Below are 21,951 nucleotides of genomic sequence, written 5' to 3' on the forward strand. Positions count from 1 at the left end.
TAGTAACTGTTTGCTCTTTCTGAAAATTCACAACAGAGATCATGCAGACATGAGAAAAATTGCATGCATATGGCACGTTCTTTGCCCCTATCAGCACTGACTTGGTTATGGAGCTGCTTAGGGTATCAATAAATATTTATTTGGACTTAGCTAAGTTGATAGTTTAGCTAACCTCAGGTTGTTTTTCCCCTAGGGAATGACGTAAGGAGTGACCATATTGTTGGCCAACACTGTGAAGATCATGCCTCTAATCAAACTCTGGGGAGGGTGGGCTATAAAACACGCCTCTCAGCAGTTGCCTTCTGCCAGTGCTTTTGGAAGCACCGAAAGTTCATTGTCATTTCACCTTTAAACTTGCAATCTTGGAGGAAAGTGTTGTTAATGAAACACTGTGGGTAGTTACCTTTAAAACCAAAGGCAATATTTCTGGAAAGAAGCAGGTGACCAAAGGTTGGCAAGTGTTGCTCAAAGTTCTTTTGGCTTGTGTTCATTACTTTGAGTGGAAAATTCATTTGGAGATCTGTTGTATTATTCAATGAACAGAGGCTGAGGTATGGTTTTCTTCTGACACACCAGGAGAACTGACACCCCCTTCCACCATTTACTGAATACTTACTAAGTGCAAGAAACTGAGGGAGACTTATACAGGATAAGCTCTCTAGCCAAAAGAAGCTTACCACCTACAAGGGGTGTGGCAGATGAGCAATGATAACAAAAGCTAACATTTAAGGAGTGCTTACTAGATGCAAACAAACAAACAACAACAAAAAAACAACAAACCCCACCCACTTTATAAGTATTAACTCACATAATCCCCTGAGGAAAATACTATTATCTCCACTTTACCGAGCAAGAACAGAGAGGTCAAGTAACTTGTCTACACCTGCACAAGTTAGTAAGTGGCAGAACCAGAATCTAAACTAGGACATGGGTTCTTAACCAGGGCATTTTCTAAAATAGTAATATTGCTAACAAGGTATGTCAGACGCAAAGGAAAGAGACGGATTTTGACTAGAGTGAGGATTAAGGGAAGATTTTATGGAGGAGGCATTTACTCTGGGTCTTGAAGGTCACCAGGTTTGGGGGGAGAGAGGAGGGAGAAGAAGGAATACTCAGGGGAAGGAACAGCCTGACTGAAAGAAGAGGCAGTCTGGGGACCAGCCAGCTGAGGACAGCAAGATCTGGCTGAGTACGTGCCTGGGAGGAAAGCAGGATAGGAGCCGGCGCCCAGATCCTGAAGGTCCTTTAGGACCAGGCCTTCTCTGTAAGGAAAGGGAAACAATAATCTCAAACTGTAACAGCGGCAGAAAGGAATTCCTGGTCTCTCTCTCACTTTTAGTAGGATGTCCCGGGTCTGAGACCAGGGCGCGCGGCCCACCCACATTTCCCTCTGGAGCTGGCGATGGTCAAGGTCGCCCGCGCGGGTTCTGGAGCTGCACGTCCTGGCCCGAGGACTAGCGTCCCGAGCGCAGACCTGGGGACTTGGCTCCCAGTCGGGGCCAGGTCAGGCCAGGTCATGAACGGGCGCGTACCGGTACCGGAAGGCCCCTCCACCGTAATTCCCGCCGGCCACCGCTCCTTTGCCTGGTGATCCCTATAAGGTCGATGACGGAGCCTCCGGGACACTCTGGTCTCTCGGCTCCGCCCCGCAGTCCTCGGACGCCCGGAACGATGGCCTCAGCGATAGGACCACGCTCTGCCAATCAATATACACCACGCCCCCAGCTCAGACGTAGTACATTGCATTGGTTGTATTAATTCCTCTTGTCCCTTGTGCGTCAGAAGCTGGCGATTGGTTAACCGCGTTGCCAAGCTCCGGACGCGGCTCAACCATTGGAGGTCGCGGGCCCGCCCCGCCGGCTAGTTGAAGGTGACAGTCTCCTCCAGCCGGCGCGACTGAACCCGACCGAGCGGCTCCAGCCTCACGGACTCCAGGTCTCTCGCTATGGCGCCTCCGTCAATGTTTGCCGAAGTTCCGCAGGCCCCGCCGGTCCTTGTCTTTAAGCTCACTGCCGACTTCCGGGAGGATCCGGATCCCCGCAAGGTCAACCTGGGAGTGGGAGGTAAAGATGCAGTGCCCGGGCACGTGAGTTGCCCGGGGAGCGGAGCGGACCTAACTCGGGCTGTGGGGACTGTGGGAGAGGCGGAGGCCAGCTTGGCACTGGGGTAGCGATCGGGGAGGAGGCAAGATCATGGAGGCTTAGTTCAACCTGCTTATTTTACAAATGGGTATGTGAGCCCCTGGCAAAGGGAGATGTGTCCAAGGTCACACAGAACAGATGTAGCGGCCAGGACACTAGCTCAATGTTCCCAGTCCCCATTCTGTGTTCTTTATATTACATTCTTAACTTAGTAAGAAATGGGCGGCCAGAGATTGCAGGGAGAGAGGGTAAGATAGGAAGCCTGATAGGCTTGGAGTCCTGTGGATGGGAAATGGACAAGGGAGAACTCAGCCCTAGGGAGCTTTGTTCTGATTTGGTAAACAGGTGAGTGACTACCAGATATCAGGTACTTTACCAAGCAGTGTGTGTGAGTGTGTGTGTGTGTGTGTGTGTGTGTGTAGGGGGTGTTGAAGACTGACTGAGGCTTTGTTTTGACTTCAAGAAGTAGGTGTTAAGTGAGATAAAAGAGATGGAAAATGCTTCTGTGGCAGGTTAATGCTCCCTGGGGGGACCTGGGAAGAATGTTCTAGCCCTTTAGAAGTGGTAGGAACCAGTAGAGATGGTGGAAAGGAGTTGAAAGACATTAGAAACTCATTTTCTACACATCCTTGTTTTCCTTTCTTGCTTGTATTTCTTGGACCTTAAACAGTTCAGAGCATGGGCCTCAGTTTTCTTCTTCTGCCAAGAAAAAGATTTGGACTTTAAGTGCCTCTTAAATTCCTTTAACTTTAATCTTCTCTGGTGAAATTTTTATTTATATCACCATCGTTTGAAACTCCACACACTTTCTGGACCACGTAGAGTCCAGCCAGGAAGAAAATGAATAGGGTGATGTTCTATGCTAGGGAACAGACTTTGACTAAAAGGAGTAAAACTTTTAAAAAATATATATGTGCATATATATTTTTATATGTGTATAAAAATATATATATATATATAATTGATTTCAGAGAGGAAGGGAGAGGGAGAGAGAGATGGAAACATCAAAGATGAGAGAGAATCATTGATCGGCTGCCTCCAGCAGGCCCCACTCTGGGGATGGAGGATGGAGCCCACAACCTGGGCATGTGCTCTGACTGTTAGGTTACTGAAGAAGGAATGCAGGAGACCAGAGTGGTGAGGGATTACGAATTTATTCGATCATCTGCACACCAGGTGACTGAGCCTGGATGGCTCCAGCACCCAATGACGGGAGTCAGCGGCTTCAGAGTCAGCGGTTTCGGCTTTTAAAGGACTTTTGGCGGGCTTTTTTCTGGGTGGAGACTTCTTGATGCACACCCAGAGGGGAGAGAATGGAATATAGTCACTGCAAGTGAAATGTGGTCTTCAGCAAAGGGAATGTCCATAGTGAAATGACCTGAAAAGCCAGTTCCCCGGGGGATGGGATATCAATTCAATTGTTCAATCAAACCTAACACTGACCATGCCTGGGAATTGAACCGTGACCTCCTGGTTCATAGGTTGACACCCAACCACTGAGCAACACTGGCTGGGCAAAGGAGTAAAATTTTTAGAAACAGACATTTGGACTGCTTTGTAGCAGAGGGTGGCAGGAAGGCGGTTCAGAATCCGGCTTCCCACTGACTGTTTATGTCTGTGCATATGATCTGTTAAAAAGACTTCACCAAAGATTATGGGGGAGGGGTAAGAAAAAGCCATTAAAGGTGAGGGTTTGTTGAAGCTGGTGATTTATTGAAGCTGGGAAATGGGTACATAGGCATCCGTTATGTTATTCTTGAAATTTTGTATATGTTTGACATTTTTCATAAGAAAGCATTTTTAAACCAATACTATGTAGTTTCATCCACAGAGAGAAAGTGGTATTTCTGGCAGGCAGCAGAGTGGGAGAAATATCGAAAGAATACCTTGAATTGAATTAAAGTGGGTACCGTTCAACCTCTTATTTAAATGCAATCCAAACTTCCAAGTATTTCTTAGGGCCAGATATATGGTGAAGAACTAATATTGATGTTGATCTAAATATATTTTTTAAAACCTCAGATTTCATTGACTCAGTTACCTCTGAATTGTCTTACTGGGTTTTTATGAGGATTACATGCATCTGAAGTACACAGAACAGTTTCTGGCACATAAGTAGGAGTTATGTAAGGATTAGCTATTGCTGTTATTGTTTTGGCATTTCTTTGGGTGGGTCACATAAAAAATGTTGAATAAAAATTTTCAGTTCAAGAACTGCAAAGTGGAAGTTTCTGGCATTGGTTCAGAAGTAAAGTGCTCATGCAGAGAAAAAGCACCCTGCCAGCTCAGCCCAGTTGTGATTAGCTCAGATGCATAGTCTGCAGCTCAGAAGTTCACTTCAACTGTGTCAGTGTCTTTGTCATGTTTTCCAGGAACCCAGGAACTTCACCTCCTTATTATGAGCAAACTAGAGGCCTAATGCATGAAATCGTGCGCGGGTAGGGTCCCTAGGCCTTGCCTGTGATCAGGACCATCTTCTGCCCACTCGCCAGTCCCCAGTCCCACCCCGCTGCCACCCACCTGTTTCCCTCGCCAGTCCCCAGTCCCACCCTGCTGCTGCCACCCACCTGGTTCCCCTCGCCAGTCCCCAGTCCTGCCCCGCTGCCACCCACTCTGGTTCCCCGTTTGCCATCCGGTGACTGGAGCCTGCAGGCTGGGGGTGGGGGCGGGGGGAAGGACCGAGAGGTGGTCAGTGCACCTCATAGCGACTGGTCGAGCGGTCATTCTGGTGTTACGCCGTTATGGTTGCTGGGCTTTTATTATATAGGATGATTATGCATTTAATCTCATTTCATGCTTACAGTGACTCTGGAGGGTTGTTACTATTGCCGATGAAGCAGGCAAGTTATGTGGCCATTGGTGGTGTGGAGCTGGGATTCTAGGCCAGGTCTCTCACACTCCTGGGTCTCTGCTCCCTCCTCTGTTTTGGGTACTTGCAGGTGCTCCAGAGGCAGTCAGTGCACTGTAGTGGGAAGAGCCAGGAGACCTGGGTACAGATTCAGTGACATGACCTTGGATGGGTTATTTAACAGACTCAGGTTGTTGAAATGAGGAGGCAGGGCAGAATGCCCTTTCTCTAAAATGCTACTCTAAGATTCACTAGCACATTACCTGACTATAGGGTAGGATAATAATGTTACTGGCCTCTTCCGTTGACTGAAGATTAAATAAATAACTATGTGAAATGTGATATGTAAATAAAGTGTTATATAAATGTTATTTTTGATGCTTACTGTGACCTTTTTTGTGGATGACAGGTGTGCGGATAAGGGTCTAAATAAAGTCAAGTAGAATAAGAAATCTCTTTTCAGCCTTTGTATGTCCTCATTGTATACTCATCCCACAATATCTTCTTTGTGAATGAAATGTAATTAGTCTCTGATTTTGCGTCACCAAACTCCTTTTCCTCCAAGTTAAGCTAAAGCCCAATGGTGGTTATCCAGCTCAAGTTCTAGTGATGTTGGACATGTTTCGAATAAATTGCAACCATAATATCATTAGCTAGTTGCTACTTCCAGATTATTTCTCCAGAGAGTTTCTTTTTGCTATGACTATTTGCATAATTTCCTTATAGTTAGAGCAGAGTATCACATGTCCCATTGTTCAGTGTGATGGTCTCTGAGTTGACAGTTTTAGTGCTTTTCAAAGTTTCAGACAAATGGCTTTAGGCTGGGGAGACATGGGTCCAGCCTGAAGCAAGACATTTCTTCATGGACTCCAGTCCATTTGTCATGTAAACTTAGCTTTCTTTTGTTCCAAACTGTACTTTAATATTTGTTGTCATTTTTAATGTGGGTTCTGGCATCTTCAGATAAAATTATTGGAGAGATGTGCTATATTAGGTGTTTCTGAGTACCCCTGGCCCTTTCCCCAGAAGCTTTGTTGGAGAAGGGCCTTGGAGTGGGAATGGGTAAAGGAAGTAGAAATCTTAGGAGGAGGAGAGGGTGATGGTTTCATTTTTAGTTCTCTATTTTGTTCCTTTTCGTCTGGAAAGCAAGACTGCTGGACTCACCTGAAACCTGTGTGACTCCTCTAAAAGGTTTTCTACCCAGGGATAACGGCAATGCTACATGGAGGTGGGAGCATGCTGATAAAAAGGCCGCTCACACAGTCCTCTGGGGCCTGCTTGATTTGGGCTTTTTCTATACATCCGTTACTCTTAAAAAAGACACATGGATTAAGTATGACAGTCTGGTTCTTACAGACCTTGTGATCTTGGAAAATTTATTTAGCTTTTCTGGTCTCAGTTTCTAGATCCCTAAAATAGGGATCATAGTATCTATATTGTGAGTTGTTAAAAGAATTGAGAGTAAAAAAAGTAAAGCATTTAGCATGGTCCCTCATATGTGCTAAGTATTCAATAGGTCCTTGTTATTACAACGGCTTTGGCTTCTTTACTTCCTGAACTTCCCTGAAAACCGGACCCACATTTGCTATAGTTTGCTGGGTCTATCCTACAACCACCTCAAATACAACATGTTTAAAACACAACTCATCATTTTCACCTTCCCCTCAACCTTTTCTTTTTTTCTTCCCCATATGTTCTATGTCTTGGTCAACTCCACCACCACCAGTCATTATCCAAACTAGAGAGAGACTTTCGAATCATCAGGGACCCTTTCCTGGATCCCATATCTATTTACTTGGTTACTACCTTCTGTCTTTTTTACCTCATAAATCTTTTTTTAATTATCTCTCCTTTTCTTTATCCCTTCTGCTGCTCCTTAATTCAAGACCTCATTATTTTCCTTTGGGATTATTGCAGTAACCTCCTGACTCAATTATCTGCCTCCGTCCTCCTCTCCAGTTATTTTCTATCGTGTCAGTCAAATGATCCTATTACAGCTGTCCATGTCACTCTCTCTCTGTCTCTCTTTTTAAAAATATATTTTTATTGATTTCAGAGAGGAAGGGAGAGGGAGAGAGAGAAACATCAATGGTGAGAGAGAATCATTGATTGGCTGCCTCCTGCATGTCCCATAGCGGGGACCAAGCCCGCCACCTGGGTATGTGCCCTTGACAGGAATCGAACCTGGGACCCCTCAGTCCGCAGGTCAACGCTATATCCACTGAGCCAAACCAGCTAGGACTCCATATCACTCTCTTGCTTAAATGCTTTCAGTGGTTTGCCAGTGAAATGAAGTTCCAAGACTCTTTGAGCCACTTGTTGGTATTCCTCCATGGATCCTACATTCCAACCATGAAAATGCAGATCCTCCAAACCCTCATCTCTCCAAGCCTTTTGGACTTTGCCAGGTGTTCTCTCTGTGCGGAATGCTTGTCTTTGTTTATCTTTTACACCCTTTCATGCCTCATTGTCTGCAAAATCTCCCCTGACCCCTCACAGGAGAATTAATGGCTCTATGCTCTATGTTTTCTGGAGGGCCGTGTCTTATTTTTATCTTATCCATCTTTGTGTAGCTACTTCTAGCCAGTGCCTGGTTCATGATAGATTCAGTAAATCCTTGTGAGATGAATAAGAGAATAAAAAAATGGGTGAGAAACGTATTAGTCCAGAAACAGGAATAAAATCTCTTGGGCAGCAGAAACAGTGGTTGTTGATAATGCTCCAGTCACCCAGGAGGAATCTGCGGTTCTGTCTCATTAGGCCATTTAGGTGAAGTATTGGGAATACATCTGAAACTGAACCTGGGGAAACGGCAGTGAAGAAGGGAAGGGAGGTTTAAATTAGCCAATTTCTCTTTTGTCACAATACACACTGCCTCCCTGACACCAGTTGCATTAATGTATACTCTGTGCAACTCTAATGCAGTTGCATTAGAGTTGCACAGAGTATACATTACTGGTAAGAGCAATAGTACTGTGGCTTTTTCTTTATCTCATATTTTATTTATTTAAAACATACAATTTACAGATATTATCTAGCCACTAAAATTGTGCTCTAAATTGCTCATATATATATTTGAAAAATGCCCAGTTGCCTTTATAATAAGAGATATGCAAATTAAACTACTCTGAGATTCTATTTGCATTCTCACATTGGCAAAACAACAACAACAAACCCCCCCCCACACACACACACAAAAAAAAAAAACACCACTCAGTGGGTGAGGCTGTGTGGGGAAGCAGAAAGTCTTGTATGTTGATGGAAGGAATGTAAACTGATAACATTCTGATGGAGGACAATTTGGACATGTCTGTCAAAAACCACAAATGCACATATTTCTCAGCCCACTCTATCATTTCAACCTTACTTGTAACAGATATATTTGCACATGTGTAAGATGATGTATGTACAAGGTTGTTCAGTGAAGTTTTGTAATAGCCAAAGATTGGGAACAACTCAAATGTTCATCAACAAGAGACTGGCAAAACAAATTATGGTACACTCATCAGTTTTGCGCTGTAGAAAAGAACAAAAACATTGTATGCACAGATATAAAAAGATCTTCAAGTGGAAAAAGCAAGGAACAAAACTGTATATTATGGTATATGTTACCTTTTTGTGTGAAAAGAGGGGGGGACATAGCTGTATTTCCTTGTGTATGATTAGGAAGTTCTGGAAAAAGAAACTTTTTTTCCTTTTCTACAAAAAGAAATTAAGAACAGTTTATTCATGGAGTGAGAGTATTTGGAACTAGGTTAAATGGAGGATAAAGATGGCATGAGGGCATGTGAATATGTCACCTATTACAAGAATAGTTAGTGATAATCAGTTATTTGATAAGTGGAAAAAAGCACATTGAAAATTCTACATACAATCTGATCCATTTTATAAAAGAATATAATCATGTAAAATAAAGCTTACAAGGTTGTATACCAAAATTTTCAAACTCCTTATCTTTGAGTGCTGGGATTACATGTTAATCATAATGTTTATTATTTACTTTCTGGGCTTTTCTAAATTTTCTACAATCACCATGTGTTGTTCAGTAAATAATATCAACCACCCCACAAAGTGATTTTTTTAAAAAAGTTAGGGATTAATATTGGGCAGAAATCAACCAAGTTAATCAGAACTACTCTAAAATTTGCAGTTTCAAAATCACTTGCAAAAGTATAGGCTTGTTGGAGACCTAAACATTCAAGCAGAGAGGCAAATGGCCCCTGTCAGGAATCCTACTCAGAGAGATCACTGGCTTGGGTGCAAGCCAGGACAGCTGCCCTCTAAAGCCATAATCCCCAAATAAGCACAGGGTAGTATGAAAGGGGGGAAAACCAGTTATACGATAACTCAAAGTGGACAAAAAGTACTTTTAGTGTAGAAGTGCTTAGAAATTTGATTGTAAGCAAGATTAAATGTTATGAAATAGATGCATTTAGATCCATAAAAGTGTGAAGCACATGAAGTGGGAGGAACAGTTAAAATGGTAAACACTGAATGACGTCAGAACACAGAGAGAGGACACAGATGTGTTTCAGTGGGCTGTTGAGTGATTATGTAACCAGTTGTTGGAATCTTCAGTCACAGGGCATTTGCTTGTCATTTGTCCCATTTCTAAAGGGACAGGAGGAGGTGGGCCTTCTTTCACACCCCTCTCTCTGCATGTTTATGTCTGAAGGTGCAGCCTTCATCTGAAGTAGCACCTAGCCCTTTTCTGGAAATGCAGAAGGAAGCAGATTGCTGGGCCAATGGCTATAGAGACCTCAGTGCACTAGTAATACTGACATAGCGTTTGTAAGATATATCATTTTAGTTCGCTGAGGGCTTTCACATGCATTCTCTCACGCCATCAGGCTCTGACGTCCCAGTTTTATTTTAACATTCTATTTTTTTGGTGATCATATATTTAAGAACAATAAGTTCTGTAAGGATAGGAACCATGTCTCTCTTTCTACTTGCCTAGCTCCTAGCCCCGTGCTTGGCCCAAAGCGGGCAGTCACTTCCTGAACTTTAGTTTGTTTTGATCAGATGGCGATAGAACTTTCCCTGTTCATAGTTCCAAACTCTTATTTGGACAAAGCCTCATACAGTTCCCTTATGTAACTCTTTCCCATGTTCTAGCTTATCGCACGGATGACTCCCAGCCTTGGGTTTTGCCTGTAGTGAGGAAGGTGGAGCAGAAGATTGCTAACGACAGTAACCTAAACCACGAGTATCTGCCGATCTTGGGCCTACCGGAGTTCCGGACCCATGCTTCCTGCCTTGCCCTCGGGGATGACAGCCCAGCAATCCGGGAGAAGCGGGTGAGTTTTTGGATGAGGATGTATATTTTCTCTTTAGGAACTGTGAAAGTGAAAAAGAGCTTGAAATTTCAAGTTGTTTTAAAATGTTAGGTGTTATGTCTAATGACCTGTCGATGAATCAGGGTTTAAGTAGTGTGACCTCAGGAACCTGATAGTGCAAATAACGTGCTTTTGTATAAAGCACAGCTTCTTCAGTTGTTCACTTTTGCCCAATTGATTATCAGATTTCAGCTACTGGGTTTGAAGCAGTCAGAGGAAATGCCAAGCTAAGGGAATTTAATAGATTGATCAAAAGACCAGGGTCTGAACCAGCTCCGCCACTGTTTTTTTTTTTGTTTGTTTTTTAACATATTTTATTGATTTTTTACAGAGAGAGGAAGGGAGAGGGATAGAGAGTTAGAAACATCGATGAGAGAGAAACATCGATCAGCTGCCTCCTGCACACCCCCTACTGGGGACGTGCCCGCAACCAAGGTACATGCCCTTGACCGGAATCGAACCCGGGACCCTTCAGTCCGCAGGCTGACGCTCTATCCATTGAGCCAAACCGGTTTCGGCTCCGCCACTGTTTTTGACCGTAGGCAAATCACTTACCCCTCTGGCCCCTATGACTCATTTACATGTTACTGAAAGACTAGTTTGTGGCTCTTAAGGCTTTTATCAGATTTTCAAAAGTAGTCTGTGGCCCCCAAAAGTTCAAGAGCCACTAGTCTAGTCAGCCGTGGGCAAACTACGGCCCGCGGGCCGGATACGGCCCATTCGGCTGTTCTATCCGGCCCGCGGAGCCGAAAGAGCGGAGGGTTCTCTTGCTCTCCCCTCCGCTCCTTTACTTTGAATTTATATTAGTTCACACTAACACTCCATCCATGCTTTTATTCCGGCCCTCCGGTCCAGTTTAAGAACCCATTGTGGCCCTCGAGTCAAAAAGTTTGCCCACCCCTGGCTCTAGATGCTCTCTGAAGTTCCTGTTAGTTTTACTAGTACTGTATCCTTTCCTTCTTCTAGCCTTGGTCTCAGCTTCTCTCATTTCAGTGCTTCCTGGTACATAGTCTGTGTAACTAGGGACCCTTGGAAGAGGAGCACATTTGGAAGCAGCCAGTGAGAGAGGCTCTATTTGGCAGGAAGTGGTTTGGTGGAGATTCTCAGTGTTGTAGGGATTCAGAGAAGAGGGAGGTTGGTGATGGCTGAAGATGAGACTTCCGCTGAACCTTGGGAAATGAGACTAGAACACTGGTTTTCAACACTGGCTACGTTAGTATAACCTGGGGAGTTTTTTTTTTTTTTTTTTTTTTAGTATTTTATTGATATTCTACAGAGAGGAAGGGAGAGGGACAGAGAGCCAGAAACATCGATGAGAGAGAAACACCGACCAGCCGCCTCCTGCACAACCCCCACCGGGGATCTGCCCGCAACCAAGGCACATGCCCCTGACCGGAACCGAACCCGGGACCCTTCAGTCCGCAGGCCGACGCTCCATCCACTGAGCCAAACCGGTTTCGGCAACCTGGGGAGTTTTTAAAAATATACTGATGGCTGGACCCAACACCAGACCAGTTACATCAGAATCTTGGAGGATACCACCCTATCCTGCCCTTTTACTACCTTCCATTCATGGGCATTTTTAAAAAATTCAATATATTTTTATTGATTTCCGAGAGGAGAGGGAGAGAGAGATAGAAATATCAGTGATAAGAGAGAATCATCAATCAGCTGCCTCCTGCACACCCCACGCTGGGGATCGATCCTGCAACCCAAGCATATGCCCTGACCAGGAATTGAACCGTGACCTCCTGGTTCATAGGTTGATGCTCAACTACTGAGTCATGCCAGTCAGGCAACGGGCATATTTTTAATAGCCCTCCAAGTGATTCCAAAGTACAGCAGGGTTGAGAACCACAAGGTACAGAGGGAAGGTATTTGTCTGAAGTAGTGGGAGTTCAGGGCTAGAGGTAAGAGGTAAGCAGGCCTATATGTAAAGAGACCTATATGATCAGGCAGGCTGGTTTTAGCAGCGGGGCAGGGGAAGCTACCTGAAGGTTTGAGCAGAGAAGTTACCCAATACAAGTGATGGAAGAAGAAAAACTTGGCTGGATGAGTAGGAAGGGAAAGAGCTCAGATTTTTGCAATAGCTCAGTCAGATATAATGCAATTTAAACCAGCGGCCCTTATCACTCCCTGGGCCATTGTCTACTCTAGTGGGCCCTCATGAGTGGAAGGGACCACATCTTGGAGACACCTGATTTATCCCCACATGCTATTACCCATATGCTCTGATAAACAGGACTGCAGGGTCTAGTGAAGGTTACACAGGGGCACATTATTATGTATATCAGAAGGCATTGAGGCTCCAGGTCGGTGATTAGGCAAGTAATTAACTTAATTAGGGTGACTTACTTCAAGGAACTGAAAGGGAATGCAGGTAGAAATGGAAGAGTTTAGAGATTATGGGTGGCATTGGGACATTGCTCTGACAATCCAGTGTTTCCATACAGGGAGAGGAGTGTCTAGACAAAGTTTGAAAGTGGGGAATTTTGGCAACTGGGGATTCTTTTCTGAGGTGCTGCTGATAGTTGGAATTCTGTTGACAAATGAAAACAGAGACTCTGTGTTGGGCAGTGTCTTCCCCTAAGACTGTACATTCTTACACATTTATTAACTGTGCTGGGCACACACTTGTTCCTTTGCCCAGCACTCCCCATTGCTGATCACTTCATGCTGTAAGACTTGGGGCTGTTACCTGTGGAACATAGCCCTCCCTCTTAATCTCGTGCACTTCACATTTTCTTTTTTTAAATATATTTTATTGATTTCAGAGAGGAAGGGAGAGGAAGAGAGAGAGAAATATCAGTGATGAGAGAGAATCATTGATCAGCTGCCTCCTGCACACCCCCTACTGGGGATGGAGGCCACAACCTGGGCATGTGCCCTGACCAGGAATCGAACCGTCACCTCCTGGTTCATAGGTTGATGCTCAACCACTGAGCCACACCAGCTGGGCTTTTTAAACCATTTTATTGTAGAAAATTTCAAATATCTACAAAAATAGATAAAACAGTGTAATGAGCAAACCTCCATGCATCCATCACCTAGCTTCAACAATGATCTGTATTTGGTCAATCTTGTATACCTCCCACTGCTCTGCCAAAGCTGAATTATTTTACAGCAGATCCTAGACATCACCATGTATTTAAAAAAGTCATTTTAAAGTTTTACAAATAATACATGAATACATTTTTACTTTTAAAAGACAACTTACAGGTTAGGCCACAGTCCCTTTGACCACTGTTCTCCATAGCTGAGGCCCCTCCGCAGAGGTTGCCACTGTTTTTAGGTTGACATGTGCCCTTCCTTTTATTTAGATGGGCTTTTCCATGTGCTCTTTTCCTTTCCTTCTCCTTAATCCTATAGACATAGTAAGCAACATGTAATTTAAAACATTTCCCTGCTGAAAGAGTTATGCCAAAACCTCGTTTAAATCATGAAAGGGCAAAATCAAAGATATAGAGGCAGAACAACAATGGCATAGTGACTAGAGTGAGAAGACCTGGGTTGATGTCCAGCTCTGCTATGCACCACCTGTGTCTTCTTTGGCAAGCCACTTCTCTGAATCAGTTTCCTCATGTAAATTTCGGATCTAGAACTTATTTCATGGGATTGTATGAGGACCAAATAAGAATGTATGTGAAGGTATTTGGTAAATGGTAAAACTTGGGACTTTTATTATTGCCCCTGTGCGGTCATTTTAAGATGAGATGAAGCTCAACGAGAGAAAGTAGTATTCACATGTCACCTTTGTTTCATTAGAATATATATCTAAGGATTCCTAAGCCTGCATTATGGAAGGAGAAATCAGTATTACAGATTGATGTCAGTGGCAAGCTGGAAACATTATTTTCCAGGCTTCTGCTGGAGGGCAGTTTTGATCTTGGGTTGGGTATCAAAGGGATTGGAGGTGTGCCCTCCAGGGCACACTCTGATGTGGCCTAGGTATGACCTCTACCTCTGTATTCAGAAGGGAAGCTCCCCTCAGAGTCAGACTTAAGACTTCCCTAATGCTCATAGTTAGCCCTAATGCCCATAGTTGGTAACTTTGAGCAATGTGCTTCAGTTCTCAGCCTCCATTCCTCATTTGTAAACATGGGCAAATAATAGTATCTTCTTTATGTAGTTGTGAGGTGTGATGAGACAGTACATGTAAGGGCTTAGCATAGAACAGGCACAAAGTAAATGCTCATCATTACTGTATTTCCCCCGATATTTTCTGACTTCCCCATTATCAACCAGTGACCCTGCTTCTTCTCTTTCAGGTAGGAGGTGTGCAGTCTTTGGGGGGAACAGGTGCACTTCGAATCGGAGCTGAGTTCTTAGCGCGATGGTACAATGGAACAAACAACAAGGACACGCCTATCTATGTATCCTCACCAACCTGGGGTGAGTTCTTTAAGTGTATTAAGAGGAGAAACAAAGAAACTAGGGGCAAATATCCTCATGATTCTCACTGTTTACCCAGAAAATGTAATCCAGCCCTGGATCAACTGACATTTAGGAATGGCTTCAGCAGTGGATTTTGGCAGGACACCCATAATATGATGCTTAAATTCACATTAGGAATACTTTTCCCCAAGACTCTTGGTAGACTTATGTTTTCACGTGTGTTAAAACTTCCCAGAGGAGGCATAGGATGTAGATATAGGGACCATAGGATATAAGTTTAGCATGAAGAAGCCTGCTTGAATTTGTTTTTGGTTACAACCATTCTTTTAAATCTTAACTCCGCACCTCGATGTCGCCCAGTGGACATTCCAGGGCCCTGGAAGTTGACTTGTGTCCTTTACAATTACACCTCCTTGTGATTATAAAACCATTTACATTTTTACCCCTTTGCTTGTAGAGAATCATAATGCTGTGTTTACTGCCGCTGGGTTTAAAGACATTCGGTCCTATCACTATTGGGATGCAGCGAAGAGAGGACTTGACCTCCAGGGTTTCCTGAATGATCTGGAGGTGGGTGATGAGATGAAAAAGTAAGCAGAACCATAGGGAACAGGGAAGTTTTTCGATCAGTTGATAAGCAGGAGAGTCCTGCTCGTGTCCAAGCTGACGTAGCTTCCCTTTCCTCAGAATGCTCCTGAGTTCTCCATCTTCGTCCTCCATGCTTGTGCACACAACCCAACTGGAACTGACCCAACTCCAGATCAGTGGAAGGAGATCGCCTCCGTCATGAAGGTAACTAACTGCCTTTCCAGAGCATCTCTTAACAAGTACTCTGTATTAACATTTAATGTGTCCAGAAGCCATACCTATTTACTGGAGAATATGTAAGTGGAAAAAAGCCTGAAGAAAATAAATATTAACTGTAAATCCTGTTATCCAAAGAAAACCACTGTCAATATTTTGGTGCAGAATGTAAGGTTGTTTTTTAGTGTAGTTATACATATAAACATCTGTTTTACAAAGGTGGGATCATTTTGTCTAGACCATTTTATAACATACTTTGTCTTTGATTTGAACTCCCTTACATGTTATTAAATGTTTTGTAGCATTGTTTTCCATGCATGGACATGTTATATAGGGATTGACTAAATCGGTTGATGGACATTAAAATCTCAGGTTTCTTGCTCTTATGAACAATTATGTAATAAAACTCCATTGTGTTATTTCTTTGGGGTAACTTTCTAGATTGGAATTCTAGTTTAAAGTGTACATATGTTCTTTATTAAGGTGTTTAAGAAATACTCACTGAGAAACTGTTATATGACTGGCAGCATGGGGATATACCAGTGAACAAAGCTGCCCTCAAAGATCATAATCAGCCTGTTTGGGGAAACAGTCATGTGAGACAGTTGTGTTGGTGGAGTTATAGAGAGGCACACAGACCGGACTTTGGGAAGTGTGTGTGTGTGTGTGTGTGTGTGTGTGTGTGTGTGTGTTTGTCGGGAGGGGTGGTATGACGGAAGAAGCCTTCCTGGAAGAAGAGGTTTCCATGTTGAAACTTGAGGGATGAGGACAGGTGGGGGCTGGAGGGGCAGGAATGTTCCCTGTAAGGGGAAGAGCATGGCCAAAACCCAAGGTGTAGAGGTCACGGCCTGTTTAAGGAAGTGAAAGTAATTCCTGGCCTAGATTCCAAGGGCGTTGGGGGAATGTGAGTCATGAGGCTAGAGAGGTAAATGGGGACCGGAGCCTGTGCTGAGGCACTGATTTCATTCTGAGGGCGATGAGGAGCCAGGAAAACCTTTGATGTCATGAAGTAACATGATCAGATGTGCATTGTCTTCAAGTCACCTTGGCTACATGGCAGGGAATGGATCAGAGGGAGTCCAGATTAGACAGGCTGGGAGAGTAGTTAGGGGGCTATTACTATAATCCAGGTAGGAGCTGATGGGGACCTGAGTGAAGTAGGTGGCAGTGACAGATGGGAAAGGATTCTCGAGCTCCCAGGAGACAGGAGTGATGGGACTTGGAGGGTGACTGAATGTGAGAAATGAGCTGCAGAGGTGGCACAGGAGGTTGCACCCTGGCCTCTGGCTTCTTGGTGGGGATCAGGGAGGTGGTGCCCACATAGAGAGTGAGCCCAGAGGAGGAGCAAGTTCAGTGTGGGGAGCCCTTTGAGGAGACCGGAGTGATAAGAATAGAGAGCATGCAGTGTCCTTGTCCAGTAGAATAGCCCTGAGGTTGTGAAGAGGCCCTGGGGATACCAAACTGACATTTGACTAAGCTTATCACACCAGGAATTCATGGGAAAGAATCTGCCAATGTAGGACAGACACTGCCTCCATGCCTCCATACGTAAGCCCTGTTGGCAAGGCGGCATCATGATGCTCTGGGGTGATATACTTAAAAAAACAAGGTTTACCGAAATGCTTAGATTTAGGGGTTGGTGTTTAGCTGAACAGAGAAATAGAGATGTAAAGTGGTGATTGGATGCAGAGAGGGAGATAGGAGAAATGGACAGTTTTAGAAATTCCTTCCAGAAACAGTTGGGGAAGGAAAGCCAGTGTCTGAGGTTGGTTCCAGAAGGATGTCCTGCCTGACTCACTTTCCTTCCTCGCAGCGCCGGTTTCTGTTTCCCTTCTTTGACTCAGCCTATCAGGGCTTCGCATCTGGAAACCTAGAGAAAGATGCCTGGGCCATTCGCTATTTTGTGTCTGAAGGATTCGAGCTCTTCTGTGCCCAGTCCTTCTCCAAAAACTTTGGGCTCTACAGTGAGTGCTCTCCTGAGTTGCAGCCCCACCCTCCACCCCCGCCCCCATCGGGGCCACCAAGGCTAATTCTTATCTCTGTCTCCAGATGAGCGTGTGGGGAATCTGACCGTGGTTGCCAAAGAACCTGATAGCATGCAGCGGGTCCTTTCCCAGATGGAGAAGATTGTGCGAATCACTTGGTCCAATCCCCCTGCTCAGGGAGCTCGGATCGTAGCCACTACCCTCTCTAACCCTGAGCTCTTTAAGGAATGGTAAGGGACGCACAGCCTGATGGGCGAGGGATGGGAATGCAGAACAGTAAGTGCCCCATTACGTTTAACTGTCTCTTCCTCTTATTTTAGTGGAGGCAAGACAAAATTACTTCAGCCTCTTTGAGTCTCAGATATTTCTATAAAGTAGGGCTGCCACCTACTCTCACGTGCATAACACAACACATGTGCCTCATAAGCACTGGGAACATAGGAAGGGACACTCGGATAAATTCGAGTTCCCCCCACTCTCCCACCACCCAGGCTTCATCCCCTTACAGTGGGGAAACAGGAAGGAATTCCTGATAGGATAGAATACCCAATTTCAAGTTAGTGTAACAATTTGGGGGCTCTTCATTCTTAACTTTACATATATTTTTCTTATTTGAAACAGTAACTTTTACATAGTAGCTAAATATGCAATCTCTATTTAATGAGTCCTGATAAAATATATCATTCTGTCTAGATCAGCACCTAGGTGAAGTCTGAGTTAAAACATAGGTGGTATTACAGCTAGTATACCCAAGACTAGAACTGAGCTCCATCAGTGAATATAGTCCTTTCCTTCTGCCTGGTAACCGTATCTCTCTGGTCTGTATATCCCCCATCCAGGCACCCACATACCATAATAAGCAGGTGGTAGTCCCATTTTCAGCTTATAGATTGAATGGTGGTTTTTAAACCTCTGTGTTTTCATGTATTATCTCTCCAATCTGTATTAGTATTTATGTTACTGTCGACTCAGGACAGGTAATGTGAAGACAATGGCTGACCGGATTCTGACCATGAGATCTGAACTCAGGGCACGATTAGAGGCCCTCAAGACCCCTGGAACCTGGAACCACATCACTGAGCAAATTGGAATGTTCAGCTTCACGGGGTTGAACAGTAAGTGCCCCCCACCCAATGCTCACTATTGGAACCAGCACTCCTCTCAGTCAGTGTCCTTGGACTCGGCTCCATTAGCTGTTGCCTAATTGGTCAGCGAGAACTTTGGACCAGAACAAGTTAGGTTTTCTCAGTGTGTCCCATCCATCTCCTGAACTCCCTGGGTCTCAGAAGAGCATAACTGTGGTCTGTCCTGCATCCCATAACGAAGATATTTTCATTTTTGTGGGCTGGGAAGTGGCTCAGAGCCAGCTGCGATGTAACAGGGTTTATGGCTTGTAACCTTGATTTATGAAAGGCCTGTCATAAATGCTTAGGTACCCTTCGGCTCTTCCTTAATCCTAAATATGAATATTACCTATGATTATTCGGGACCTAACTTTTTTTTTATTGACTTTTTTTAGAGAGAGAGGGAGTGAGAGAGGTAGAAACATTGATGTGAGAAACATCAGTCAGTTGCCTCTCGTATGTGCCTTGACTGGGGATTGAACCTGCAATCCTTTTGGTGCAGGCTGACCCCCCAACCAACTGAGCCACCTGGCTGGGCAGGGACCTAATTACTTAACGGGCCTTTCCTAGTCTCTTAAGCATTGCCCTCAAAAAAAGAGGTTACAGAGTTACCCTTTCATGTCATAAATAAAAACTTAGATTGGTAGTTGGAATTAAAAGATGATTGAATGTCCAGTGGGTAGCCTTGAATGATCTTGGTCAGCCGTCAATAGGGCCTATTTGCAATTGGCTGTCCCTTCCAATGATAGAGGGATCATTCATTTACTAAGTTATTCCCGAGCACCCACTGGCCAGGCCACATGGTGCAGATATGGCCACTCACCTGCATGTGGAGCTTGTGTGCCTGGCTTGGTAGTAAGTGGGACATCAGAGGTCCTGGAAGGTACTATAAACCTGGGCCACCAGAATGCCATCTCTCTCTTCCTCTTCCTAAAATCAATTTTTAAAAAGATGAGCTGAGTTAATATAAAGTGCTTAGAACACTGGCTGGCACAGTGTTTGCTCCTTTGATTATTATGATTTTGTTATCATCTTAGTTTGGGCTGCTATAACAAAATACAGACAGGGTGGCTTAAACAGGAATGTATTTCTCACAGTTCTGGAGGCTGGGAAGTCAGGTCAGGGTGGCAGCATGGTCAGGGCCTGCTGGGGGTTCTCTGCCTGGCCTGCTGGTGGCTGTGTTCTTGTTTCATCCTCACATAATGGTGAGAGAGCACGGTCTCTTTAGTCTCTTAGGAGGGCACTATTCCCATCATGGGGCTCCACCCTCATGACCTCATCTAACCTAATTACCTGCCAAAGGCTCCACCTCCCAATACCATCACATTGGGGTTAGGTTTCCACATGAATTTTGGAGTGACACAAGCATTTAGTCCATAAAAATTATTATCCCATTCCCTCAAATGATGGTGTCTTAAGGGTACAAACTAGACAAAAATCAGTTGAAATTCTCTCATGGCTTTGCAACAAAGCAAAAAAGCTCTAGAGATTGTGGCATAAAGGAAGTACAGGCAGTCCCTTCCTGCTCCATCTGTGAGAATTTCTGCAAACACATGGGAAAGTGCTCCTGCTTATGTTTGAATGAGAGATCAGATTAGAGAGGTGTCTGCAGTTTTCCAGCCCGTTGGTTCATGCACACAACATTTACCCAGCTCCTCTCATGCATGGGGCCTTGTACAATGTACTGTGAAAATGAAATGTCCAAGGGAGGTTGCTTCTAGGTGCTCAGGGAATAAGCAAATTCAGGTTAAGGAAGAGACGAAGGAAGCACTTCATAACCAGTTTTTCGTATCAATGGAATGTTCTGAAGTCTGAGGGTTGTTTCAGTTGATAGCGTGTCCTGTGAATGGGATGTGCAAGGTTTGATTGGGAGCTAGTCCCAGATTAAAATTCCCATGAGGAGGAGCGCTGTTAAACTTCTTGGGGATTAGAAAGTCAGCTAATATGACTAGTTTTCAGAATCGATTGAGGTTATTTCCCTGTGTACAATTGGACAAAATAGCTCCTTTGATTTTCTTCTCTGTATTACGAGGCAAAGAAGGAAAACTGTAATTGTCATGGAGTCGCTGAGGCTTAAAGGATTCCTACTACTCTGATTATTTTTCTTTTTGTTTTCAACAGCCAAGCAGGTTGAATATCTGGTCAGTGAAAAGCACATCTATCTGCTGCCAAGTGGTCGGATCAACATGTGTGGCTTAACCACCAAAAACCTAGATTATGTGGCCACCTCCATCCATGAAGCAGTCACCAAAATCCAGTAAAGAGGTACCACTGAAACCAGCACCACCAAAGCGGCCCTCTGTCGTGTGTGTTCCCTGCCTGCACAGTCTAGTTGTCTACATCATGGATTAGACTATTGCAAGACCGAAAGGCTGCTCTGGTGAGGTTGGGCCCACATGAAGAGAACATCCCTTGAAAAGAGATTCGGGCCTTGATTAGAGCCCTTCTGAAGGCCAGAGCAAATTAAGCTTTCTGTTTAAGAAGAATAAAACGGTACTTTGATCATGAGTTGTAGATATCTTGCTCCCTTGCTAGAAGCAAGAGGCTTGCCAGTGTCACTTGTGCGCTTCTATGTGTTGCTTGACTCTGTACAAAGTCTAGTCCCAAAGATCAAGTTGTCTGAAGAGCCATGTGTAATTGTGGGTGTTGGCTGTCAGTAAAACTCATCACCTCTACCCAGAGTGTCTGTGTCCCTGCTCTTTCTGCATGGTTGTGTCCCTAGCCCTAAGCTTTAATTCTTTAGGGAAGCCAAGGTACAAAATATATTTACATCACATGCACACAGTTAACTGAAACAAAAGTTTCACAAAACAGTATATACTCTTGCTACGTGCAGTGCATTCTGATATTTTCTAGTCCGTTCTATTGTTATGTTCCATTTCAGTAAAGAAATAAAAGTGATTGAGACTCTTATGTAATTGATTTTGTGACCCACTAATAGGTTGTAACCCATGGCTTAAAATGAAAGCTATAGAGCCCTAGCCAGTTTGGCTCAGTGGATAGAGGGTTGGCTTGCGGACTGAAGGGTCCCGGGTTCGATTCTGGTCACGGGCATATGCCTGGTTGTGGGCTCCGACCCCCAGTAGAAGGCGTGCAGGAGGTAGTCAATGATTCTCTCTCATCCTTGATGTTTCTCTCCCTCTCCCATCCTCTCTGAAATCAATTAAAAAAATACATACATACATATATATATATATATATATATATATATATATATATATATATATAAAAAGAATGCTATAGAGGGATATACTAGTTGCTAAAGAAAAACTAACGTGTTCTTGCAACAGGCTTCCCATTAGTGAATGCTTTGCA

The 21,951-nt window shown here is 44.2% G+C and overlaps 1 protein-coding gene across 1 annotated transcript; it reads left to right on the forward strand.

Annotated features, from left to right (window-relative positions):
* The first annotated feature begins 818 nt into the window (after positions 1-818).
* Positions 819-21,141, forward strand: GOT1 (glutamic-oxaloacetic transaminase 1). Its single transcript, XM_080641829.1, has 10 exons — positions 819-895; positions 1,783-2,063; positions 10,108-10,289; positions 14,597-14,720; positions 15,181-15,293; positions 15,411-15,515; positions 17,341-17,491; positions 17,577-17,742; positions 18,485-18,627; positions 20,758-21,141. The coding sequence occupies exons 2-10, from the start codon at positions 1,946-1,948 to the stop codon at positions 20,895-20,897; spliced, it is 1,242 nt and encodes a 413-aa protein (XP_080497955.1). The 5' UTR covers positions 819-895; positions 1,783-1,945; the 3' UTR covers positions 20,898-21,141.
* Positions 21,142-21,951: the final 810 nt, after the last annotated feature.

Source organism: Plecotus auritus (genome assembly GCF_963455305.1).
Source record: "Plecotus auritus genome assembly, chromosome: 9".
Classification (NCBI taxonomy): Eukaryota; Metazoa; Chordata; class Mammalia; order Chiroptera; family Vespertilionidae; genus Plecotus; species Plecotus auritus.